This window comes from Myxocyprinus asiaticus, chromosome 17, assembly GCF_019703515.2.
Source record: "Myxocyprinus asiaticus isolate MX2 ecotype Aquarium Trade chromosome 17, UBuf_Myxa_2, whole genome shotgun sequence".
NCBI lineage: Eukaryota > Metazoa > Chordata > Actinopteri > Cypriniformes > Catostomidae > Myxocyprinus > Myxocyprinus asiaticus.
The window spans coordinates 29,900,146-29,927,714 of record NC_059360.1 but is presented as its reverse complement, the minus strand read 5'-3'; the positions used below and the strand labels follow the sequence as shown (position 1 = coordinate 29,927,714).

The 27,569-nt window shown below is 41.0% G+C and overlaps 1 protein-coding gene and 1 pseudogene across 1 annotated transcript in view; both read left to right on the top strand.

Moving 5' to 3' along the window:
• Nucleotides 1-690: 690 nt before the first annotated feature.
• LOC127455055 (serine/threonine-protein kinase pim-2-like) lies at nt 691-3,347 on the top strand (annotated as a pseudogene).
• A 2,157-nt stretch (nt 3,348-5,504) lies between these two features.
• The window catches only part of LOC127454823 (uncharacterized), a 65,710-nt gene continuing 43,645 nt past the window's right edge, over nt 5,505-27,569 (top strand). The window contains exon 1 of the mRNA XM_051722272.1: nt 5,505-6,109. Within this exon, the coding sequence (XP_051578232.1) occupies nt 5,775-6,109 (335 nt within the window). The 5' untranslated portion in view covers nt 5,505-5,774. The remainder of the gene's footprint in view (nt 6,110-27,569) is intronic.

Here is a 27,569-nt window from a genome sequence, read left to right as displayed (position 1 = left end):
GTTTTTATTTACCTTAGCCACGCAGGTGCTCTTCTTCTCTCAGTTTCAGTGTTGGCACCTATAGGCCTACTGTTTTTTTTTTTTTTTTTTTTTTTTGTTTTTTGCATTGAGGGTGCTAAACGGACGTTAAAGCACCCTCAGTTGAATAAAATAACTACTAAAAGACTAAATGAAACTACAAAATGTTTATAACAATTGCAAATTATAGAATTATAATACAATTATAATGAGAAAAATGTTAGGCTTCAATAAGCAAGCAAACAAATGAACTCTTCTGCATTATTTTGTAGCCTACAGGCCTCTACGATTTCTTTGTAAATGGCACATTGAACACTGCACAGTTCTGGTACATGTAATGTTTATTGAACCTTGGAATCATATTGCGTTATACCACGGGTAAGGTTTTATTATTTATTATATTTATTTATTTACTGTAAAAGAAGTTTAACGCGGATGCCTCTCGTGGCTTATTGACAACTCCTTAAAACGCTAAGGAATAAATAAAATTGCTTCTACTTTTAAACAATTCAAGCAACAATTGTTTAAAACTCTGGTATTCATCAAAGAATCTATGCAGCAAAAAATAAAAACATAGCTAATAAATAGCTACAATAATAGAAATAATTAAAACATCGTGATTCATGTCGGTTAGATTGTGAATGGTGAATGTAAGTTCCAGTTGGAGTTTTTCAAATTTCTTAAAACGTATCAAGTTAATTATAATAATAAGAAATACAGAGCACATATTGAAATTTGTATCTGAAATTATTTATATTAATTTGCATCTGAAATTATCTACAAATCAACGTTTTGTTTTGTTTTTTTTTTTGTTTTTTTTTAATGGACCCCAGTACTAGCATGTATGGAATTCAAATAGGCTGCCAGATTGTAAGATTTTAAACTATGCTTTTTTTTTGTGAGCGTTCGAAAACTCATTATTACGTCATAAAGCTCAGAGTATATAAAGCTGAGGATCTCTGAAGTCTGGTCATTATGTACTGTGTGTCCAAAACGCAACACGGCAATAATGGGTTCTTGCAGGAACCCAGTTAATGAGAACGTGTACCATTCAAGCACATGTACACGGCAACCATCTCCCACCAAGAAGGCGGTGAAGTTGGAAAATCAAACACATAATGAGAAGAAATTATTGGAGACTGGTGGCAGAATTGTGGATGAGGATTTGGCCTCGGAACATCAAACGCGTGCGACTAAGAAGAGGTTCTGGAGGCGCCTTTTTCGTCGAAAACCTGAGAAAAAGGCAAGGAAAGAGGGAGCAATTCATGAAGAAGAAGGCGGCTGTGTTGGTGAGATGGAGAAAGTGGACAAGAGAAGCGATAGAATGCCCTCTGCGACTTACACTGATCTCAGTGCAGTTCACACATCGCAGGAGGAGGAATTTCACACAGCTCATCAAGTTGAACCTAATGTTGAAACAACAGTTGCGGTGCCAGTGATCACCACAGATCAATGGAAGAATCGCTTCATAGGGAAGGAAGAGAGTTTAACTGAGCACTATCAAGTAGGGGGAAAGCTAGGTCAAGGTGGATTTGGAACAGTGTTTGCAGGACATCGTTTATCGGATGGCCTTCAGGTGGCACTGAAATTTGTCTACAGGACGCATTATACGAAATACATAAGCGTTCCTGGTCATCGCGACCCCTTGCCTCTAGAGGTAGCGCTCAATGTGCTCGTGCAGAAAGACTCCAGCAATCCAAATATTGCCCAACTGCTGGAGTGGTATGATAAACCGGTGGGATACATCATGGTTTTGGAGAGGCCCTCTAACTGTGAGGACATGTTAAACTTTGTGCGCCGCCACGGAGGAAGCATAAGAGAGGATGTAGCACGTCCTGTAATGATTCAAGTTGTATCTGCCGCAGATACGTGCTGTAAGAGTGGCGTGTTCCATAGAGACATTAAACTCAAAAACCTGCTGGTCAACAGGTACACCATGGAAGTCAAATTGATAGACTAAGGTTACGGTGACCGATTGAAGAGATTGGGCTACACGAGGTATTCGGGCACAGAAGAATACTGCCCCCCTGAGGTGCACTTCCAAAAGAAGTACCATGGCAAAACAGCAACTGTATGGTCACTGGGAATTATGCTATTCAGGATGGTGTGTGGCCATTTCCCATATGGACATGAACTGCACAAGATGTATGAAAGATGCTGGAGAACAGTTGGCCTGTCCAAGGAGCTGGGTGATCTGCTATGTTCTTGCATGCAGTTCAAGCCAAAACAGCGGATTGCTTTGGAAAAGATGCTCGACCATGGCTGGTTTAATGTGAGATGACACTTGGAAAAAAGAAGTTGCCCTGATTCAGTATTGTCACGCAAATTCTTCAGTCTCTGGTGTCCTGTCGTCTCTCACCTGCTCTATAAAAATATAAAAAAGCATGCAATCAAAAATAGCAAGTCTGCAACAACAACAACAAAAAGGCATGGTGAAAACTCCAGTGGGGAAAAAAAAACTCTTCTATGCACCTATGAAATTAGGGAAATTGTGAATGAAAGAGAGAGAATAAACATAAAATAAATAAATAAACATAAATAAACATGGTATATGTTTAAATCTTTAGGTTGTGGTCTTTTTAGTATTTGTTACAATAGGCATTAGACATAAAATAGGATATTGTATCTCACTGTATCTCAAATTCAAAGCCACAGAGCTAAAAAAGCAAAACCTTTCTTGAAACCTTTCTTGTTTTTACAGTGAAATAGCCCTATTACATTCAACTACATAACTCAAATGAAAAAAAAAAAAAGGAGCCCAAAACATTTGAATAGTTCATTCGCTATTATATAAATAATATTTCTATTTCCATTGAAATGATATGCTTATTATCATAATTAATACTTACAGCACAGATTTGTACACAATTTTAAATATTCTGAAAATTAGCTTTTGTGTACAAACTCATTCTGTGTTATTATTTATGTGTGTGTGTAAATGTATTTATTCATTCACTCATTTAGCACTTCTCTTTTTGAACATCTCTTTCTCTACTCCTATAAGTGTGTCCTGGGGCCCTCAGGAGCCACATGTTTTCAGAGGCTACAACAATCAAGTCAATTTCAGCCATATCAACTGCTATAACATAAAAAGGAGATTACCTTGATTGTTGCAGGTAAGCAGCCATATACTGTATATACTTTGTTATGTGATTGCCAAGATTACATGAATATGCTTTTTTTTCCAATTGATGTTATCTTATTTACAAATCAATAGGTTTTCATCTAATTCTTCATTATTTTTGATTGGATAACACTTCTTTACATGTTTACTACTTTTAAAACATGTTTGTTCCATATGTGTTCTATTCTGTGTGCTAGACAGGCTATTAATCAGCATAATAAAATAAACATTATTTGTAAATATACAACTAAACAGAGTGTTTATTCATTTTTGTGTTAATTTGATCTTGCATTAAGTGCACAATACATGAGGATAATTGAGACACTTACAGAACCGACTCCTGTTGACACGAACATACTGTACTCTCAGGCTTGTTGTAGACCACTGCTACCAAGCTGCTGCTGTTATGCTGAACATTCTCATGTGTGGACGTTTTCACGTCTGCTTTTTCAGGGAAGAACCAATGAAATTCACTGCAAGCACTGATACCATGATATTCAAAATCAAATTGTGAACCCCACTCTAGCAGGAATGAGATCTTGCAAACCACAACTTGTGCAGTGCAATGTTGAAAAATCAGCATTTAGATAAACCTGTTACATAAACATATTTTTGCATGCCTCATGTGTAAAAAAGGCTTCCTTGATAAAAGTACGTAAGATTGACTTGAATCACATGTCTACAACTCAGTCAGTCACAGCAAATAAATAAAAGTAAAATGTAAATACAAAGGAGGTCAAATAGAAACCAGAAAGGTGCCAATATCATGACAGATCAATCAGAATGTTTTTGAGATGGATTAAAAGTCCTTGCATACACTAAACCAGATCATTTTCAGGACATCATCAATGCATCCAATTATCTACTTCTTTCATCCTTTCACTTCCATTCTCTGTCTATTACTGACTTTTGGAAAATGCATGTTGCTGTAATTCTCTTGAATATTTAAAATACCCACAAATGTTTTGGATGTTATATAGACGTGACAATAAGCAGCAGAAGAGAACACCATTGCAAAACAAACTGCCTACATTTTATAATGTGTACTACAAATAATTACATTTTGTGACCACATGTAATAAACACTTTAATGAATACATAAATAAAGAACAAATATTTTTGCAGCATTAAATAACCACAGAAAGCAGGTAGTTCACTTGCTTTACTTCCTTGGCACATGCATTTGGCAATTCTACCTTGATAAATGTCAAGGCACACCCGGTTCTCAATAAAGTTTAATTGGGTTACAGTAAGGTACAATGGGGCAAAAGGTCCCCTGGGGTTTGGGGCACTTTTGATTTTATTTTAATTTTTTTCTCTCTCCCAAAACACTAAATATTAACAATAACTACCACAGCACTTTCCTTAACACCTGTTTGTCACTATACTATGCACTACAAAATTTTCCTGACCCATGAGGTCATTGTGTGCTGTGTATAAAATCTGATTTTGAGGAAATTTCATCTAATAGTTAATCATTTTTATAATGTTGCAAATTTAGATACCTAATGAACATCCTGAAATTATCTCATTTAGTTTTAGACAAAATTCTTAATTGTCATTTTCAGTTTTGTTCAAGTTGATTAAATCAGGAGTTTTTCCAATATCAGTGCAATAACTGAAAGGATAGTATGTGGGGTAAAAAAACTTTTTTATTAAAATGTTCTAAAAGAATTGTTCTGAAAAATGATTCTGATCCAATCACAATGGAGATTAATTTGTTTGATAAAATACTTGAGATGTTATAAAATGCCAGATGTGATTGAAATTAGCAGCAAATGGTTAACCTTTTTTCTAAAGTGGTTATTTATAATTTGTTACTCAAAAACACTTGATTCCAAAAGTATTTGCTGTTGGCACATTTTGGCCTATAACTATTGCCCCATAACTACACTGTATAACTATAATCCCCCCAGGGGCCTTTTTACCCCCATCGCCATTTTTTGTTTTTTTTTTTTTTTAAAGAATTTAAATCAAATAACCTACTTATTTTATATGTATTTAAGAAGTAATATCTACTTATTACTTATTTTCACACAAATTATGTTGCTTCATAATATTCAATATAAAAAGTATTTTCTCAAGTTTGATACACTTTGTCATCAGATAAAAGCACATTTTCCTAAAGGGGTGCCCTGAGCTCCACTGTTCCCAAATATCAGACGGCCATCACCAGGCAAACCATCTCGGACTGATTCCTCTCGTTTAAGATGCAGCTGTCGCCATATTTTCCCACCAGGAGGCGCTATAATCCTTTTCCCATGTACAGGAGATTGCATTAAATTAGAAATGACCGTCTATGAACGCAGAACATCCACAACAGATCATTCAGAATTGAGCAGCCTAGCTATTCACATGGTCAGAGATTTCATATAGAATTTGAATAATAAAATGCTGTGAGATTTTCTTTTCAGACCGGATTCTGTATTTACAGAGGGACCGTAAAACAAATAAAACTACTATATACGAAGTTCAAAGATAAACTCTGCGCTCCGCCTTAACACGCCTCCACGCGCTTCAGGAGCGCTTCAAGATCGCAGAATAACCAGCGCGCGCCGAACAAAGCGTGCGCACTTCAAACTTTTAGACATTTTCGTTAGACTGAATTTATATATAGTAAAATTACCCAATCATGAGTATATCTAAGGCGTCTAAAATTAAGAAGCTATTTGGGAAGTCAAAAAGTTTCGATAAGGATCACAGGGATGCTGAGAGGAGTGAGAGCCTGAGGGTGACTTCACGCGTAGACGAGCGCGCAAGTTTCACAGATTCGTCCATGACTTTACCGTCGAACCCCGAGCTCCCCAGCCGTAGAGATGCCCCCGTATACCCGGACTCGCTGCCCACCAGCCACAGCGAAAAGAAGAAGAGACGTTTCCCGACCTTTCGGTCCAAAAAGAAATCTAAGGATAAAGATCTGCAGTTTCTCAGCAGCACTGGAGATCTGGACTCTGTATTCAACAACACGTGAGTCATCTGTTTTCATGTCTTCTGCTCTTTTCCCCTATTTTGGCATGGGAATTTATTTAAAATGAATCTCAACATATAGGCCTATCTATGGGCCATATGCTGTCATCTCTCCTAATATGTACATTCATTGATATATTATTGAATTAAACATTGTTCCAATGATTTTGTAACACTAATAACTTTAATAACTTTAGTTTTTTAGTCATTACCAAACATTGTTACAATATATAATGTTTCACAGATCATTAGTTAAAGTAGGCCTACATTAAAATAGCTAGACATTTCATGAATACCCTTGATCATACAGTATAGGCCTTGGAATGTATGCATAGATATAATCCAGTCATAATTTACCCCAAAATCAAAAGAAGTAAGAAATAATATTTTGGTAAATCATTTTTGTTTTCATTGTAAAATTATTTTCACAAGGATTAACCACCCCTTCCCCTCATTACTGCCATGCAAAAAAAAAAAAAAAGAAAAAAAAAGAAAAAAGAAAAGAAAATATATAATAAAAAAAAATGTAATATACCTGTATGTAATGGTTGTATGTGTTGTATTGCCTTTAATTAATATATATAAAAAATAAAAAATAAAAAACATTTTATAGAATCTAATTAGAATCACCAATGAGAACAATGGGAATTTCTGATGACCTATTAATGAAGGTAAACATAATGTGCCTATCTTTTAAAAATGCCAATATAGTATAAGGCCATCATAACCTGTAATTATTTCAGGATTATGCTCTAGCACAAAGGAAAGTGGCACAAAGGCACTGATTTGGGCTCACACAGCATTGCTAACTCTGTATTGTGCTGATCAGCCTGCCCTGTGTACTTGTTTTAAGATGTTTTGCTGTCCAAAAGCATAATGTGAAGTTTAGCTGCTTAAGCGCTTTTACACAAAAGCAGAATCTGACAAGGATCATCAGTGCTCATTCCCACTGTTGATTTCTTTCCATCTTGCGTAATCACATTTGATGGGGTTCTTTGTTTGTTTTGATATAGAGATCATGTTAAATAGACAAACATGCTTCTTTCTTTAAGCCAAGGGCGAAGTAGCCGTGGGGGACATGTCCCCTGCACTCTTAAAAAGGTGATTTGGGCCCCCGCACTTTTTCAAGCTAAATCCATACTGAGTCCAAATGGTGGATTTGTATACAGTATTCTTTGCGTTTTGTTACTTTGGGCTGATTCAGCAACCATCCATCCAATCACAGGTGAGTTTCATGAGCCAAAACATCCCTTACGTAATAGGCCATCAGTCAGACAGTCTAATCAACATGGCTCCGTTCATTTAAGTTGCTTTCAACAATGCTCGATTATCCATGTTTTTAATCGGCATTGATGTTGATCTAAATTAATAATCTAGAGATGAGGAACACACAAACGAGAGATATTTATCGGCATATCGTTCTTGATTGTCAGCATTACGTGAAATGCACTGCAGAAAAAAAAACAAAGGACAGTTCTTCTTTTAAGCACACATTGTAAGTGGAGTTTATGTCAGTGCCTGTGTCTTCATTAAGTTATTCTTTTTACGTTATGCTTATGAGGTTAAAGTTTGATCGGTTCTTTTTGCCAGTTTAGCAGATTACTCGATCTGTGTTAAATATGTGTAGCCGGTGGGTTGTAATTAATCACCACGTATACAAAAATATAATTGGGGTTTTATTATGATGGCTGCTTTAAAAAAAACAAGGGGAAAAAACAGTGGTTGATGGGGCCATATATATATATATATGTATTTATAAAAAGGAAATTAATAAAAAAAAAGAGATACAAAAGTAAATACAGAAATGAAATATGGTACATCAAAATACAACAAATGAAATATGGTAGAGGCTAATGTCAAAAGAAAATACAAACAGGGCATTAGCCTACCCATATGCTTCAGCATACATCACCTTAATACATGTTTATATCATTCACAGAACCCTACGCACTTAAGTACTTGCTCAAACCACTCAAAGCATCTTATGCATTTAACACATGCTTAAATCACTCAAAGCATTTTGTGCATTTCTAACCAGGCTTTAAGGACACATATAACATTTTAATAATAACATTTTCATTACACATATTTTCACATATAACATGTATTAGGCCTACACTTATTCACTAAACTGGAAAACACTCTGGGCTATAAATCATTAAATAAGATATTCCCAGTCCTTAGATATGCACAACATGGTCAAACTACACTCATGCAATCCATATGCATCCTTAAAAAATGATCCATAACAAACACTCAGTTTTAACATACGACTCTTGTGAACACATATTTAATGTAATTTATAAGCATTTTGTGTAAAATGTTATATTTACCCAAAGAACTATCAACCGATGATCAAAACCGGGAGCTCTCTTGCACAACGTATGTTTTTGCGTCCCTAAACAGCACACATTTGTAAAAGTCTTAAAGGGGCCACGTCCAATATATGACGAGTTAAATTACATGAAATTTCTCCAATTGGCTACATACAGTATGTAAAGCTATTTTCAATATCAGCTCCTGTTTTTTACCTCTATATTGGTGTGCAGTCGACAAACTGTAGGAAAAAAAGATCTGCTGTGTTCTTAGAACACATGTATTTTACTGAAGTCAGTAGATATGTAGACGCTTTTTTATAAATGTAAACGCACAGCCATTATTGAAAATCATTATAATTAATATAAGACTTTTATTGTTGTCTTTTGATAAAAGTCATGCTCAGCAGCTCACAAACTGTAAGGATATGATAGATTTGCTTTGTTCTTATAATGCTTAAAACCTCTACTAAAGTCTCTTTGTCGATCTGTAAACATACACATTTTAAAGGATTAAAATTGTCTTTTGATCGTTGATTCAGTGACTCATTTCATACAAGACACTCATTTATCACTACCTTCTGGCATCACCAGAAATGGTCAATGAACGAATCATTAAATGGATCTAAACAATTTTGGTGAATGTAGTCAAAACACTCGAGCCACTTGGATACATTTAAATCCCACAATGCACAAGCACAGACTAAAAAATACAATTGTGCACATGCACAGTTGTCATTAATGTAATTGGTTAAATAATTTATTCAGGACCAGCTTGTGCTCAGTCTTTTATTGTCATGTGTGAAACAGAAGCAAGTGCTCCACAAGATGTCCTTTATTTTTGCAGCTAATTTTGCAACATTTTTCAATTAATTTACAATACTTAAATCTTTAAAATACTACAAATACAAGTATATATAATACTTATATATTAATAGAATACTTATATCATACTAACAGTATATATTAATATATACTGTAAAATATTAATACTGCACTGTAAGTGTTGGGTTTGTGCGAGCCACCCACTCACAGCTGTGTCCCCCCACTTTTAAAATGATGGCTACGCCCCTGCTTTAAACAAAGTGATTTTGCATGAATTACTTGTTATCCTTGGCTTATTGGGCATGACATATCCTGTTCTGGATTCTGTTATTTCAGTTGCAGGTTTGATCGTTTTTGTTTAGATTTTCACACGTTTTGTCATGGCTTTGAAATCAGCACAAGTGAAAGTAGAATAAAACAAATATCTATATAGTATGCAATTCTGTGACCTGTTATTTTCCAGACCATTCCGCAGAGTTAATGACAAGCAATCACTGTCATTATGGCATTATTGTAATTAACTGGATATTGTAATTAGCATTTTGGAGACTCTGAGGTGTTTTTCCATGCTATCGCCCTTTCCACTACACTTCACACTGCTCACTGAATCTGTTAAACTGAATTGAATTAACCTTGACAGAGATATATGTACTGTTGTGGACGTAATTTTCAGCATCTCTGCAAGAAAGGATGGAATGGACAGTCATACTGTCACTGACTGATTTAGTACGACGAACACCTTTCAATCATCAGACCAGATTCCTGCTTTCTTATTACTGTTGCTTTAGTTGTCACTGAACCAGTTTCTCAGTCACATGGCCAACATTGTAAAGGTTGTGAATGTGTTTTACGTTTGACCTTGAATAGGCATGCTGACATAAAAACAAAGAATTTTCATTTTCAACTAATATTTCCCCCGACTTTTATATAGTAACAGAGGGCATTAAAAGAGAATGACAGAATGGCAGTGTAATTATTATTTTGTATTTTTATTTATTTATTTTTCTCCCCTTTTTCTCCCCAATTTGGAATGGCCAGTTCCCAATGCACTTTAAGTCCTTGTGGTGGTGTAGTGACTCGCCTCAATCCGGGTGGCAGAGGACAAATCCCAGTTGCCTCTGCGTCTGAGACCGTCAATCCGTGCATCTTATCATGTGGCTTGTTGAGCGCGTTACCATGGAGACATAGCCCACAGCACACCTTGGATTCGAACTCGTGACTGCAGGGGTGGTAGGCAGTGTCTTTACTTGCTGAGCTACCCAGGCCCCATGGCAGTGTAATTTGATTTGATTATAGATTCTAATTTTAATGGGTGTAATTTGTTCAAGGCAAACATTAAAGGAATTAAGGTGAAGAGGACTGGCAAGAATTTCCTGCTTCTGTGGAAAGGAGACCAGCCGTCAGAACAAAGATTATTAATGCACCAATATTTTCAAAACACATCACTCCTTGTCTATACTTACTTCTATTTACACTCCTAAAAGTAAAGGTTCTAAAACGTTTTTTCGCAATGACGCTATTGGTTAGAAGAACAATTTTTGGTTCCCTAAAGAACCTTTCAGTGAAAAGTTCTTAAAATAATAATTTTTGAAGAAGGTTTAAGAATCTTTTTTCACAACAAAGAACCTTTTGTGCAATGCAAAGTTTCCAAAGATGTAGTAGTATTGTCTTTATTTAACCCCATTTGGGAAATTTTCTTTCAGTGGATTTCAGAATGGGCATTAGACAAGGAGACAATAACAAAAACAAGAAACATCTATAAAGCTACTACAAGAGCACCAACAAATCCCTAGAAAATACATGTTACTTATTACTTTGAGTTTTGTTTGAGTTTGATTTGTCCTTGCTAGTGTTCATATGAAACTTACGTCACTGAAGGTAATGCAAGTTTTCAAAAGTTTCGCACACTTTCAAAAATGGCCAAGAGAACACTACTATGAAATATTTTGTTTTTCTTAAAAAAAAAAATTAAAAAAAAGAGAACAGAACAGAATGTAAGGTATGACAAGTGTACAGTTACGACATGTACATGTTTTTAACTCAAACAATTTTCAGTATTTCGCCCATAAAACGCTTTTGTGTATAGAACAACTTTTCTACACCACTGTTTAAGCATCCTTCATAGAAACAGCCCAAACTTCCTTTACTAGTTCAGTTATTGGAGTAAAAAAAATGTGTCTGTGACAGTGGGCGAGTGATCTACCAAATCTTTTGTCCACCAAATCAAAGTCGTGGTGTAACCAACATGTAGGTAGCCATTTTTTTGTTTATGTTGACCATAAAACCATAAAACAGAGCAGACACTTTTAGAACCTCAAGACTGAGCACAAAGTTTTAAAAAACATCTGATATTTATTTTGATATTTTTATGAAGATCACTATGGTCCTAATAAAGTTCCAGATGTGGTCTTCTGCTGTTGTAGCCCATCCGCCTCAAGGTTTGACATGTTGTGCATTCCGAGATGATTTTCTGCACACTACAATTGTACAGAGTGGTTTTCTGAGTTACTGTAGCCTTTCTGTCAGCTTGAACCAGTCTGGCCATTCTCTGTTAATCTCTCTCATCAACAAGGTGTTTCCAATCACCCGCTGGATGTTTTTTTGTTTTTGGCACCATTCTGAGTAAAGTTTAGTGACTGTTCTGCGTGAAAATCCTAGAAAATCAGCAGTTAGAGACATACTCAAACCAGCCCGTCTGGCATCAACAATCATGCCACAGTTGAAATCACTGAAATCCAATTTTTTCCCTATTCTGATGGTTGATGTGAACATTAACAGAAGCTCCTGACCTGTATCTGCTTGATTTTATGCATTGCACTTGCACATTGCACTAGGTGTACAGGTGTTCCTAATAAAGAGCTCATTGAGTGTAAATATCAGGCTTTTTGTTTGAGAAAGGATTCATTCTCCACACACTGAACGCCAAAAGGCTTTGAAAAGCTCGGTGTGAGAGAAAAGCTTGAGCGACCACCTGTACAACAGAAGCAGATAGCAGATTACATAAATGAAATGAATAACAAATATATACATTCATATTTGACAGCTATGGCTGTTTTAGAATATTCTGTTAATTGACTTGACAGCAGGTTCACTAAGAATCAGACAAGGGTCTTAAAAATGTTAAAAAAGAGCCAAATTGTTTAAGACAAAAAGTGTGTGAAAACATTGAACAGTTGGAAATGAGAAAGAGCCTTCTGTGAGCTCCACAGTTAAAGATGCCCGGGGGCAGGGCGTACATTATTTGCATGTGTGCGCGCGTGCTCGTGTGTGTGTGTGTGTGTGTGTGTGTGTGTTGCGTATTGCAGGCAGGTGGGGGTGGAGAGAAATCCAGCTCTTCATGATGATAACCAAGAACTTGCTGGAGGCTTTGTTGTCATGACATAAACATCCACACACAAACACACACATCAATGGATATAGTGTGGAATATAATTTCCGTGAATGTTGTGAAATATAAATAGAGTGGAATATAATCTCATTGTTTTTGTGTCATTTAGTGCAAATTACATGGATTGGATCTCAACACAAAATGATTGAAACCATGGCCTTATTTACTCTAAAACTGGCACATATTAGAAAGTTCTGGACGAGCAGTAAATGGTGACTCACTGTGGTTGGCAAACATCTGGAAATACAACACTGAACAGTTTTGTAGAGCAGAAATAGAAGTGATCTGTTCCACTTCAAACAGTCATAGATTAATTTTTAGCATGCAAGTTAGTCTTCTATTCATTTACTGTTCTCTTTCCAATAATGTTTTTCCATTGTTTTATAGCTTGTGTGTATTTATGACGCAATGATCGTAGTAAACTTAGTTTTTCGCAGAAAGCTTCTGCATAGTCAGAAACATTTCAAGGTTTCTTGCCAGATGTGGCCCAATACACGACTCAAGTTTCTGCTTTAGATTTGGGGCTGTCAAGGCAACACAAAAAATAAACAGCATTTGGTTTTAGAGAAGTGATGTTTGATTTTTATTCTTTTATACTCAGCTTTTTGAATGTATCAAAGAAAAGTAGCTCAAGATACAATTACATTTTGTTACATGGCTATCTGGAATACTTGATCCTGATTGGTCTGCTTTCTGCACTCAGTTATTTTTGTATAGTGACCATAAAATTGTATAATTGACCGTTGTCCCAGGCAACCAATTTCCTACATAGCTGTGCTAGTTTTATGTCACTTGTATTACTCCCCAGTGTCTTTCTTCTAACATAATAAAATAGTTTAAACTCAAATCTATATGTTATATCCATTTATTTATTTATTTATTATGTAAGGAGCCATGTAATAAGCAGGACAAAGTACAGCCAGCTGATTTCAGCAAAATATACTTCTTGGGAAGACCTCATCATACAAGATACTTATATTGTGTTATATACTTTTACTTATATCTAAAACAGTAACATTTTATACAAATGTGTGTACAGAAGATGATGTGACTTACTTTAGTTGTTTTGTTTACTTGTATAATCAGTGTTTACCAATAATTATTTTAACAATAGAGACGATCATTGCAGATCTCAGCATAAATCATCAACATCTTTATAATCTTGATAAGTGTACAGCTTTTTTCACCCCTCTTTTTGTTGAAAAAACTCTTTGTTTCAGACAGCTTGGAGGAACACTGCATGTTCCTATATGCAGAAAGAGTCATGCTGCAGGAATGCATTAAGACTCAAGAGTGCTTGAGAAATAACCCAGTGAGCGAGATAAAGCAGAAACCAACCGCTCAATCACATTGTAATTTGTATCACACAATCCTTTTTTAAATTTGTTTTTACATGTCTACCAAAGTGATTACTTTATAAGCTTAAATAAAGCTTCCTAATAATACCAGTAAAACTAGTTTCACTCTGTGAAGTTTTTGTTGCGAATGCAGGCAATAGGTTATTATATTAAATAATATTCACTTAGGCAAACTACAAAAAATCTGATTCATGAGCACCTGCTTTAAGCAGCTGATAAAACTATTATCTTCAACCTCAGAGGATGCAAATAATACCATTCATTAAGTTTGCACTCTTTGTACTGACATGAGAAAAAAAAAACAGCTTTCAGTCTTAATTATGCATCTTTTATTGTCTGGTGTATTATTTTCATAAAAAAGAAGTGCTGCTTTGATATTAATATTGTTTTTTTTTTTTTTTAAACATCCTTTATGGTTTGTTATTGATGCTCTTGCCACTGTAAATTATTTCTGACTCTCTTTGTTGCAGTTGTATATCTTTATGGGAATATAAGGTTTCTGAATTGCATGGCCTAGCGCAGTGGGAGGCCATTGTTAGTCAAGATAGGGAGTTATGAGCTCACTGTGAGATTTTTCAACCAGCCCAGACACATCTCACAAAGATCTGAATTAATAAAGGCTTTGGCATCAGATTCTATGATTATAATTAACCTTCTTTTAAAAGTTCTGTTTTTGCCTCATCTAACCTTCAGGTCAGTCATACTGTAGCTAATTTGTCTGTCAAGTGTGGAAAGACATTTGTGAATGCACTCAATTCTGTCTCTTCATTACAGCACTACATAAAAAAAAAAAAAAATTGTTTCATACCAAGAATAGTGTTATCACTGACCTCAGTGAACAATGTATGGATTGAGAGGAGATCTCTAAAACAACTGAGACAAAGTAGTCATATTTACTCTAAGAGATGTCTCTGTCACAGAATGGTGACAGGATTCAGTGCATACATCTTAGTACAAAGAATGTTTGAAAAAGATTTTGAATCTTCAGACAGTTGTGCATTCTTCTGTTCTACACAATGCATTATGCATTTATTTCTTATCCACAATTACGTTTTTAAACCAGTGAATGTAACCTAAACCAGTGAATGTTTTGTGTGAGTGTGTTTGTGTGTGTGTGTGTCTGGGTGGGTTTGTGTTTTTTACGAGGACATTTTTGTAGGTTACAAACTGGTAAATACAAGGGTATTATGCTATAAACATGTCTAGTGTCCCCATAATTCAAATCACTTAAAAAAACATACTAAACTTATGAATACAAAATAATTTTATCAAATTGAATGACTAATTATTAAGCCTAATATTTTGATACATTAACAGGCCTACCCACTCCATTGATAAAAGTGTCAGTAATTTGTTTAGTTAAGCATTAACTAAACAATGCTTGTTTAGTTGCCCCGATGGACAATTTTGAAGCGACTGCCCCTCAAAATGTCTGTGCACATCCCTGTTTCACCCTGAAACTGGAGCTTACTTGTGCCCATACTTTCAACAAAACTTTTAGCTTCGGACACTGGGGGCAGTGATTCATAAACTTTTGAGGTCCTGTGTATTCTGTGTTTACTGAAGGTCAGGATATTAAACCCACACCCCAAAGGGAAAACGCCGAGTGACGTTCATCACCTCATGAATTCAGAACATTGAAACTAAAAAGACACATAATCCCAGACGTATATGCAAGAAGACTGTGAAAGATATGTGTTGACAGAAAAGATACTTAAAGGAATTATTTTGGAAGGCTTAGGAGCTGAACCATGCATATATTGTATATTTACATTCATTCATTCATTTACATTTAGGCCTTTTCATTTGGCAGACACTTGTATCCAAAGCGACTTACAAATAAGGAATACAATAACATAAGCAGTTCATCCTAAGCAGGGAGTAACATGAGAAGTGCTGTAATACAAAGTATCAAAATTGAGAAAAGCACAGGCTAGAATAGAGATGAATTTGAGACACAGTGAAACAAATAGTGAAAAAAATTGTGCATCGAGAAAATGCAAATGTGCTCACAGAAGAGATTTGTCTTAAGGTGTTTCTTGAAGGTAGCCAACATGATCACACTGGAAGTCGGCATATTGCTTCCAAATGTTTCAGGACCCAGACATAGGCCCATTATGCCAAGTTACTGACAAGCTCCATCTTGTATCAGACATTTTTGAATCGGTTCAAGTATGTTTACCTTTTCCTGTGGCATGACCGGAAGCATGTTGAATAAGCAGCATAGGAGACCTGGGTTCTCGTCCTGCATTGAAACCAGGAAGTGACTGTTTTTGCATAATCGGTGACAAGTGTGATTAGGTAGTTCCATTTTTCTCTTAATCCCCGTTCACGCATGCAACAACTTTATCGCTTGAAGTTGCTAGTCTCTGTACTGAAGTCGCTAGTGGGCGTTTCTACTGCTGTCACTCTAACATTATTGGTGGACTGCACGTCTGGCCATATCTTTAGAAAATCAGACCACAGATGAGACATATTGCCGGTAAAACTAAGATGACGTTCTAATTTGACAAAAACAAAAAAAAAAGTGTCCCCTATCTGTCACTCACTCGACGTTGTGTCAATGTAGTGACACTAGGGGTCACTCTTCGGAGCCCGAGACACCTCTGGTCTTTGATAAAAGGCCAATGAAAATTGGCAAGTGGTATTTGCATGCCACTCCCCCGGACATACGGGTATAAAAGGAGCTGGTATGCAACCACTCATTCAGATTTTCTCTTCAGAGCCGAACGGTCACGCTCATTGAGCTGAATATCACTGTTCATTCACCTCTGCTGGATCTGACGCCGCATTTCAGCGCCTTCTCCCTCCTCTGCACTGGTGCACTGCAGAGAACGCCCCTGGGCGCTTCGGCAGAAAAACTAGAGAGTATATTTTCTGAAAGAGCATTTTTCCCCTCTAAAAGAGTATATATTTCTCTAAAAGAGCGCACACACGGAACGTCTTTTTAAAGATGCGTCTTTTTAAAGATGCCTTTCCAATTGTGTGTTATTCCTGGTTGCGGTCGTTATCTCTCAACTTCGGATGGTCATGATTGCTGTCTTTCGTGTCTGGGCGCGACCCACACGGAAGCAGCGTTTGTGAATGGTTCATGTTCTCACTGCGAGAACAAGACCATGGCAACGTTGCGGTCGCGGCTTGCTTTCGTAAGAAAGCAAGCCACCACAGTGGCTCCCCGCCTCGGTCCTTCTACCTACGGGTATGAGGCCAGCGCGGCTAGCACTGGGGGCGATTTGGGGACCCCAATGGGATCGTCTCTGCCTGGTATCCCCCCGCGGACCTCCCAATCCCCATCACACTCGTCTGCCCCAATCGGGCTTCCGGATGAGTTCGCCGGCTCATCTCACGGCGAGTCTGGCTTCTTTGTTGGAGCTCGCTAAGATGATGAGCTCTCGAGCACAGCATCGGAGAGTGGGCTTGTCCAGTCGGATGCAGAAGCCTCAGCTGGGCTTCCCGCTTCGGGGACGATCGCCCAGTCACAGGCCGATGCCGAAATGATGGACATGCTTTCCCGGGCGGCTGCGAGCGTTGGGTTAGAGTGGAACCCTCTGCTCTCCCCTGAACCCTCGCAGCTTGATGATTGGTTTCTGGGCTCGCGGCACCGCTCAAAGCAGCCACGCCCCGCTCCAGTGCCATTCTTCCCAGAAGTGCATGAAGGAGATGACGAAGTCATGGGAGGCACCTTTCACTGCCCGGCCCCGAGTCCGCAGTTCCCCCGCTCTCACTACCCTCGATGGCGGGGCGGCCAAGGGCTATACGGCGATACCCCCGGTGGATAAGGCACTCGCGGTGCACTTATGCCCGCAGAGCGCCGCCACCTGGCGTGGACGCCCTAAGCTCCCGTCCCAGCCCTGTAGGCTCACGTCGTCCCTGACGGCTAAAGCCTACAGTGCTGCTGGACAAGCCGCCTCTGCCCTGCATGCCATGGCTCTCCTGCAGAACCACCAAGCCAAGGCGCTGAAAGAACTGCACGAGGGTAGTCCCGCCCCAGATTTGATGCAGGAACTGCGCTCAGCAACCGACCTCGCCCTCCGGGTGACGAAGGTCACGGCGCGGTCTCTTGGGTAGACGATGGCCACACTAGTGGTCCAGGAGCGCCACCTTTGGCTCAACCTGGTTGAGATGGGCAAGGCCGACAAGACACGGTTCCTTGCTGCCCCCATTTCCCAGGCGGGCCTATTCGGCGACACCATCGACTTTTTCCAGCAGTTCTTGACGGTGAAGCAGCAGACAGAGGCAATCCGGCACATCCTGCCCCGGCGCGGCTCAAGATCCCACACCTCGTCTGCTCGTCGCCAAGGGCATCCCCCTGCGGTGACTGCACCGGCTCTGCCGCAGCCCGCCCCTTCGGCCCGGCCCCGGCGTGGAGCCCACCGCAGGAAGCCAACGCCACCCATCTCCAAAGAACCCACGGAGGTCCTCGAAGCGTCCCTGAGACAGGCAACCCAGGGACAAGGGAACCCACTCACGTGGAGCTGGTAGGAAGACCACTCCATCCCCCGGTGGAGGGCCGGGTGGAAAATCTTTTGTTGCCTTTTTGTTTGATTTCGCCACACGCCCAAGTAGCTGCGGTATCCAACAGTTCAGCAAAAGAGCGGCTTCCTTTCTCCCTGGGTCACATACCGGTGCGTATGGTCATCACCATGACTGCCGTCCATGGGCTTTTTCTTGCAGGATTGGCACTCCAGCGGTGCCCTTTCCGCCCCTGAGCGCCCAGCTGTGGCACACAGCTGCCCCCGATGTGGCAGCCTCCACGGGTTATGAGGACAGGCCTCTTCCTCCCCCATCCCAGGCTGTTCCGGGGGTGGTCACAAGGAGCCAGGTAAGTGCTTCGATGTCCCCAGACTCAGCATGGCCACGACGTGCTGTGGCACCTCGCGCTCCGCCCCGCCGCGAGGCCCCACCTGCTGGTACGTCCGACGACGTTGTCCCCTTGGTCCCCCTCGTGCGGAATTTGGATGCGTGGCTTGCGCTTTCCAATCTGTCGCGGTGGCTGATCCGGACCGTCCGACTCGGCTACGCGATTCAGTTGGCCAGGCGCCCGCCCAGGTTCAGCGGTATTCACTTCACCTTTGTCAAGGGCGAAAGCACCACCACCCTGCGCGCGGAGATCGCTACCCTCCTACGGAAGGACGTGATAGAACCTGTCCCTCCAGCCCAGACGAAGAAAGGGTTTTACAGCCCCTACTTCATCATACTGAAAAAAGGCGGTGGGTTGCGGCCAGTCTTGGACCTGCGAGTACTGAACTGGGCTTTACACAGACTCCCGTTCAAGATGCTGACGCAAAGACGCATTCTGGCAAGCGTCCGGCATCAAGATTGGTTCGCGGTGGTAGACCTGAAGGATGCGTACTTTCACATCTCGATCCTTCCTCAACACAGACCCTTCCTGCTGTCTGTCTTCCCTTTCGGCCTGTCCCTGTCTCCTCGCGTCTTTACGAAGATCGCAGAGGCTGCCCTTGCCCCGTTAAGTGAGGTGGTGCTCTCACACCTCAGCCGACTAGGGCTTCGGGTCAACTGGGAAAAGAGCAAGCTCCTACCGGTTCAGAGCATCTCTTTTCTCGGTTTGGAATTGGACTCAGTCTCCTTGACGGCGTGCCTTACGAACGAGTGCGCCCAGTTGGTGCTGGCTTGTTTGAAGGCATTCAAACAGGGAACAGCGGTTCCACTGAAACTTTTTCAGAGGCTCCTGGGGCATATTGCGTCCTCGGCGGTGGCCACCCCGCTCGGGTTGATGCATATGAGGCCGCTTCAGCACTGGCTCCAGACTCGAGTCCCGAGACGGGCATGGCGCCACGGGACACACCGCGTGGCCATTACGTCGGTCTGTCACCGTCTTTTCAGCCCTTGGACCGACCTCTCGTTTCTACGAGCAGGTGTTCCTCTAGAACTGGTCTCCAGGCGCGTCGTGGTCACGACAGACGCCTCCAAAACGGGCTGGGGCGCTGTTTGCAACGGGCACGCAGCCGCCGGCCTCTAGCCAGGCCCGCGACTGCATTGGCACATCAACTTCCTCGAGTTACTGGCAATTCTGCTCGCCCTGCGGAGGTTCCGGCCATTGATCCAGGGCAAGCACATGTTAGTTCGGACGGACAGCACGGCAGTGGTAGCATATGTCAACCGCCAGGCGGTCTGCGCTCTCGCTGTATGTCACAACTCACCCGCCGTCTCCTCCTCCGGAGTCAGCATCACTTCAAGTCGCTGTGAGCCACTCATATCCCGGGCAACCTCAACACTACAGCAGACGCGCTGTCACGGCAGGTTTCCCTCAGGGGAGTGTGGAGACTCCACCCTCAGGTGGTCCAACTGATTTGGAGTCGATTCGGATGGGCACAGGTGGACCTGTTCGCCTCCCAAGAATCCTCCCACTGCCCGCTCTGGTACGCCCTCACCGAGGCTCCCCTCGGCATAGACGCGCTGGCACACAGCTGGCCCCCTGGCCTACGCAAATATGCGTTTCCCCCAGTGAGCCTGCTTGCACAGACCCTGTGCAAGGTCAGGGAGGACGAGGAGCAGGTCGTCCTGGTAGCACCCTACTGGCCCACCCAGTTGTGGTTCACGGACCTCACGCTCCTCGCGACAGCTCCCCCCTGGTGAATTGCCCTGAGGAAGGGCCTTCTTTCTCAGGGACGGGGCACCCTCTGGCACCCACGCCCAGACCTCTGGAATCTCCATGTCTGGTCCCTGGACGGGACATGGAAGACCTAAGCAGTCTACCACCCGCGGTGGTAGACACGATCACTCAGGCTAGGGCCCCCTCTATGAGGCGCCTGTATGCCTTTAAGTGGCATCTGTTCGCTAAGTGGTGTTCTTCCCGACGTGAAGACCCCCAGAGATGCGCAGTCAGATCAGTGGTTTCCTTCCTGCAGGAGAGGTTGGAAGGGAGGCTGTCCCCCTCCACCTTGAAGGTGTACGTTGCTGCCATAGCAGCACACCACGATGTAGTTGACGGTAAGTCCTTAGGGAAGCACGACCTGATCATCAGGTTCCTAAGAGGCTCCAGAGGCTGAATCCCTCCAGACCGCGCCTCGTTCCCTCATGGGATCTCTCCGTAGTTCTTCAGGGTCTACAGAGAGCCCCCTTTGAACCTTTGCAGTCAGCCGAGCTTAAGGCACTCTCCTTGAAGACTGCCCTCCTGACTGCGCTCACTTCCATCAAGAGGGTAGGTGACCTGCAAGTGTTCTCTGTCAGCGAAACGTGCCTGGATTTCGGTCCGGGTTACTCTCACGTGATCCTGAGACCCCGACCGGGCTATGTGCCCAAGGTTCCCACCACCCCTTTTAGGGACCAGGTGGTGAACCTGCAAGCGCTGCCCCAGGAGGAGGCAGACCCAGCCCTGTCGTTGCTGTGTCCGGTGCGCGCTTTACGCATCTATTTGGATCGCATGCAGAGCTTTAGAGTCTCTGAGCAGCTCTTTGTCTGCTTTGGTGCACAGCGGAAAGGAAGCGCTGTCTCCAAGCATAGGATCGCCCACTGGCTCGTTGATGCCATAACTATGGCATATCTCGCCCAAAACATGCTGCCCCCGGTAGGGCTATGAGCCCATTCTACCCGAGGTGTAGCGGCTTCTTGGGCCCGGGCCAGAGGTGCCTCTCTAACAGACATTTGCAGAGCAGCAGGCTGGGCAACACCCAAAACCTTTGCAAGGTTCTACAACCTCTGGGTGGAACCAGTTTCGTCCCAGGTAGTGGCACGCAACACAAGCGGATAAGCCCGGGATAGCTGGCCGGGTGTATCACTTGCACATAGCACCTTCCACCTCCCTTGGAGCTGAAAACGTGCGCCGTTAATTCCCAGTAGTGTTCACAAATTTTGTTCCCTGGTTGACTTCCTCCGAGCCCTGTGGCAGTCGAGTTTTCGGAGAGATTCGCTGCCGGCCCACTACACACGCTAACTAAGAGCCCTGTTCTGGGGTAGGTGCTCCGCATGTGGCGGTTCCCTGTAAGGCTAACCCCATGCGATCTATATCTTCCGCTAGTTCGTTTCCCTGTTGGCAAACTGCGTCTTCCTTGGGCAGAGCCCCTCTGCCCCAGTCTGGAGTCGCAAGTTCAAATCCAGGGCATGCTGAGTGACTCAGGTCTCCTAAGCAACCAAATTGGCCTGGTTGCTAGGGAGGGTAGAGTCACATGGGGTAACCTCCTCGTGGTTGCAATTAGGGGTTCTCGCTCTCAATGGGGCCCGTGGTAAGTTGTGCGTGGATCGCGGAGAGTAGCATGAGCCTCCACATGCTGGGAGTCTCCGCGGTGTCGTGCACAGTGAGCCAACATAAGATGCGCGGATTGACGGTCTCAGAAGCGGAGGCAACTGGGACTTGTCCTCCACCACCCGGATTTAGGTGAGTAACTGCGTCACCACGAGGACCCACTAAGTAGTGGGAATTGGGCATTCCAAACTGGGAGAAAAGGGGATCAAAGAAAAATTCTGAAGTCGCTGGACATGTCAGCATCTAGTCATCAGAGGTCACTGTCGCTCATGTCACCGAAAGTAGTCAGCTCTTATTGAAAATGAATTAGATCATGTCACTTTGCCGTAAAATTCACTGCATGAGTGAACGGGGCTTGAGAATAAATTTTTACTCCAGTGATGGTTAGGTTTAGGGTTGGGGGTAGATTTAATAAAATATGCATTTCTCTTCACTGTATTACATGCTTTACAGCTAAAAACAACTCGCTTTAAAACTTGCTTTTTGTGCCCCTCTGCGGCCATTTCACCTGGAAACGAGCGTACACGAGCCCTTACATTCAAAACACTTACCGCTTAGGCCACCGGGGGCAGTGCTTCAAATTTTGGTAGTTTCCATGTGATAATGTTGAGCACAGAATGAGTTTAGCTCAAGAAAATTCAACCTACTCTTTCTGAATTCACTGTGAGATCAGTCTGAGGTAACAGCACTCTGCTTTTCAGGTAGGGTTGAGAAGATCATTCCACCATCGAGGTACAGTGAAACTGAAGATTCAGGAAATCAATTTTGTGCCTCTTTGTGTTGGTACTTAAACTTAATGCATACCACTGCAGTACTTATTTTGTAGGGGTGAGCATTTATGATGGTTATATGAGGGATCTGGAGAGTAAACAGGTGCTTGGAAAGTCATCAAATGAGCATCTATTTCCTGTTCACATTTCACAATCTTTGATATTAGGAAATGATGAAAGATCTCTTTTTATTGTTGTTCACTCCCTTTATTCTTTTTTACTTTTGTCTCATGCTCTCTGTCTTGTTTATCATTTGTTCATGACAACAGTTGAATCTCAGAATTAATATACAGTCTGTTATGTAAAGATTATCGTTGCTAAATCTACAACAGTGAAGTTTTCATTAAACACACCTTAGTGCTCCTTTACCTCACAGATGTATTTCTGTCTTTGGGACTGTAATCATTTAAAAAGTCTAATGATTGATTTCATGTTTGCAAAACGAGGTGTGTAACCGACCAATCCACATTTCATTAATACCATGACCATATGTAACCCTTTAGTGTGTGTGTGGGTGTTTAAAATTTATCCTGAAAGATAATGGGAGCCTCAGTGGTGGCCTGCATGCTATTTTTACTTTACAACTCAAAACAGTACTTTCTACTTTCTAATGGGAGCTAAACATCTCACACACACCTTCACCTTATCTAGTGATGCACAGCCATCTTTTATGATGGGCTTGCTGTGAATTATTACTGTTTTTGAAATATATTCATATCTTCTGCTGGAGATGAGATTGCTATAATTTAAGAATCGTAACTAGGGTCAAAAATTAACTTTTTAATCATACCAGCCAATGGCAGTGAACTGGGACAATTTTGCAGCCTCAGACATTTTTACAGGTCATGAAACTGTATTTAGCATTATTTCTATTAAAATGTCTCTATATATGACAATGTGATTATTTAGCTGTTTTTTTCTTGCGTATTTGTGACAGAAAGTGCAGGTTATTATATTACTTGATATACTGTACGTGACAAGCTGGTTTCAGTATCTCTATGAAACGGCACCTGTCACACAAACATTAAGTTTGTTCCTCATATTTTAGTTTTGGTGGCTTAAAGAGGCCCTATTATGCTTTTTGGGATTTTACTTTTCCTTTAGTGCAGGGGTTGGCAACCTATGGCACACGTGCCAGCATTGGCACACGGAGGGGTAATCACTGGCACGCCAGCAATGGCGAGAGAGGAGTCGACTATTTTATTTATATAAATCAACAATCTACATCTTGATGTAATCCTTCCTCATGATTACGCTGCGTGTTTTCATCAGCTGAATAGCTAAACACTATTAAAGTGTGATGAGACTCGCGCTGCGCGTGCAAGCCATTCGCACATCATAAGCTGGCAGCGCTTCTCTTTCGGTTAATCGCAAGAGTAAACGCACCCGCTTTGCTTTGGTCAGGCGGCGCGGATGGCCGCCTACATTCCGTGTTTCATTTGTTTCTTTTTGCTTTCAGAACAACACGTCATGTATTAAGGAAAACACCACTATTAATCCTTCAGATTTCCATTACCGAGCTCTGCGTGATTTTGAAAAATGTATGACATAATATAAGAAGTATTTAAGATTCCACACTTTTTATGATCAGTAATCAAATAAGCAAATTTGTGACATTAACTGTAACTCATTTTGTACAAAAGGACAGGTTTTCTTTCATTAAAGCACTTCCAAAAGATGCTTTGTGAAAATTCACATGCAGGATCATGATTATATCATCGGGTTTTGCACAAATGTTTCATTAAAACTGTTATGCTGATAACATAATTTGTAATGAAAAATAAACAATTAAAATCAGAAAAATTGACTCAAACTTAGAAAAATCACATAAATGCGCATGTTGGGGCACAGCCATTGACCAGGAAAATAAAAAATGACACTCCATGTCAAAAAGGTTGCCGATCCCTGCTTTAGTGTGTAATATAGCTGTTTGTGCATGTAAAAGGTCTGCAAAGTTACAAAACACAAAGTCCACGCCAAAGGGAGTTATTCTCTCCCACAGAAAATACTGCTCAAGAACTACAAGAAACGGCTGGTTTGTAGTCCAGCCATTTCTTCCATAAAGTATCTACGTCACTATGTAACACATTTGCATAATGCCCACCTACAGCTACTTTGGCCCGCCCTCAAACAAACTTAGTTGTAGCCGAGGCCAGGATGAGTTGGGTTAGTGTTGTCGCCATGTCGAGAAGACGCTGTTTTCTTCACTGCGAAAGCAAAACCTCTTTGTTTGGACTTCCAAAGACAGACGAATTGAAGAATCAGTGGTTAATATGTATTTTTACCACTATTCCTCAGCAGTACAACCACAAACAATGCCTGATTTTCAAGATGGTTACTCCTGAAAGACGGTGCAGTTCCCAATTGGTTGGGACAATCTGGCGCTTCAGGATTACAACCTGTAAGTATGCTTGATTATTTGTGGATTTATCTGCTACCGAGAGTTCAAATGCAGAGTTTTGTGTTGTAGCTACGGTGTACACCCAGTGCACAGCTGTAGGCCTCTGCTAACCTGCTAGCTAATGTTATTGTGTTGAAATAGATTTGCAATTCAGCTGCGTGCCCACTTATACCTACAATTGTGTAGAATTATGCAGACTGTTTGTCGTTCTTACTATCATGAATAGTGATCAAGTGTGGAGATGGATTTATTTTTACAAACGGTCATTTTACATCTGCAATCCACGGTAGTGCTCGGCTAACTTGCTAGATAACATTATTGTTTTGGTAAGGGTTTACTATTCAGCTGTGGGCCGGCTTTTACCTAAAACTGTATAACAAAATGGTCGATCTCAAGAGTCTTATATAATTATATAATTACAAGCTGTAGTGTTACGGCCGCTATCCATGGTAGTCCATGGCTAACTTGCTCACTAACCAGGAGTAAGCATCTGTTTTCCATTCATAGCTCGGGTGAAAAAAATTTGGCTGCACCCATTCCAGCAAAAGATGACTAACTTAGATGCACTACGTGTCTTTTACTTGAAGCTTTGTTAGGTTCACAATAATCAACAGTGTACTTGTAAGAAAGCTACAAAAGTAAAACTTACCACTGTGAAATATCTTGCTCAAGTTGTGCTTGCAAAAGTAGTTCGGGTTGATCAGCTTGTTCTTCCAAACTTTCATTATTTCTTTCATTATCAGACTCGGATTCAAACTGGTATGGCAAAAACCAACGGCAATGTTACATAGTTAAAATAGTTTACAGCTGTTAAGGCAGCCTGAAACTCAGTAATGATAAGGGGCATTACATTTCCGACACGCGGTTGACCAATCACAACAGACTGGGCCAGCTGACCAATCAGAGCAGACTGGGCTTTTCGGAAAGGGGGGCTTTAAAGAGACAGGAGCTAAATCAGAGCATTGAGCAGAGGATGAAAATAGGTTTAGCATTAATGTACAGTATGAGAAAAATAATGTGTTTTTTGAACATTAAAGCATGTAAACCTATCTAGTAGACCCCCAAAATAAAATCATGAACCTGTAAATTAGCATAATATGGGCTCTTTAATAAGAGAAATGTTCCACATATGTGTCACCATATAGAATTCTAGAGGGGGAAAAAACTTTACACATCCTAGATAAATGCCTGATGATAAATTTTCCACATGAAACATATGCACGGTTTATAATTTGAATCATTCATGTCACATATATAAGTGAGGGTCAGATGTTTTCTGACTGGCTGCTGAATAACTTTAACAATAAGTACATTTTTACTCATATTTGGTGCTTGGCAAGTGTTAACTGGACCCTGATCACAACCAATCAACTTTTATTTTATTCTGGATGCCAGAGCTTTTGGACCTTACCAAGATGTCAAGAAGAAAATCAAACTCATCCGATGTCATAATCAAGTTCATCCGATGGCTTGTAAAGTGTCTAACCATGCCAAAGAGCTTACAGTGTGTTTGTTTGACATATATTGTGTCTGTGCCATCGCACTGCAGACAGATCCTGTCAACTGTCATCTTGCCATGCATTCCACGCATCCTGTATATTCAATTTTCAGGAATGTACTGGAAAGATTTGACACTCTGTGTGTAAACTGTATCTGTGTGTTGAATGGGTGTGACTGTGTGTTTTAACACTGCAATAGCTCATCATGTCTAACTTATCACATTCTGGTGTATTCACCTGTTTCATGTATGCAAGACACCTGTACCATGGTGCAAAGAGATGCATCAAATTTGGCGATGAATCCCTGGTCACATTTACCACAGCAAGCGAAACTATTCTGATACTTACTGTAGCTCATTTATTGTAATCTTTGTATTTTAAGTATGGTGTTTTGTAGGGGTGGGATTCAGCAGGGACCTGGCAGTTCAATATAAAGTTGATTTCTGGGTCACAATATGATAATATTGTGATTCTTTATATTAAGTGAATTGCAGTCTGAAACTGTGATATATTACAAACATTTGCTTTGCACAACAAGTGCATAGAGCCATAGAAATAGAGCAGCATACTGAAGGCATGTGAAGATGTGAAGAAATAGCATATCTTGGCTCCAGTGTGTTTATTATACATAAAAACCTGTGCAGTCTAGCTGTATGTAGGATCTGTACAAACATTCTTACTAAGGAAACAAGTTATAGACT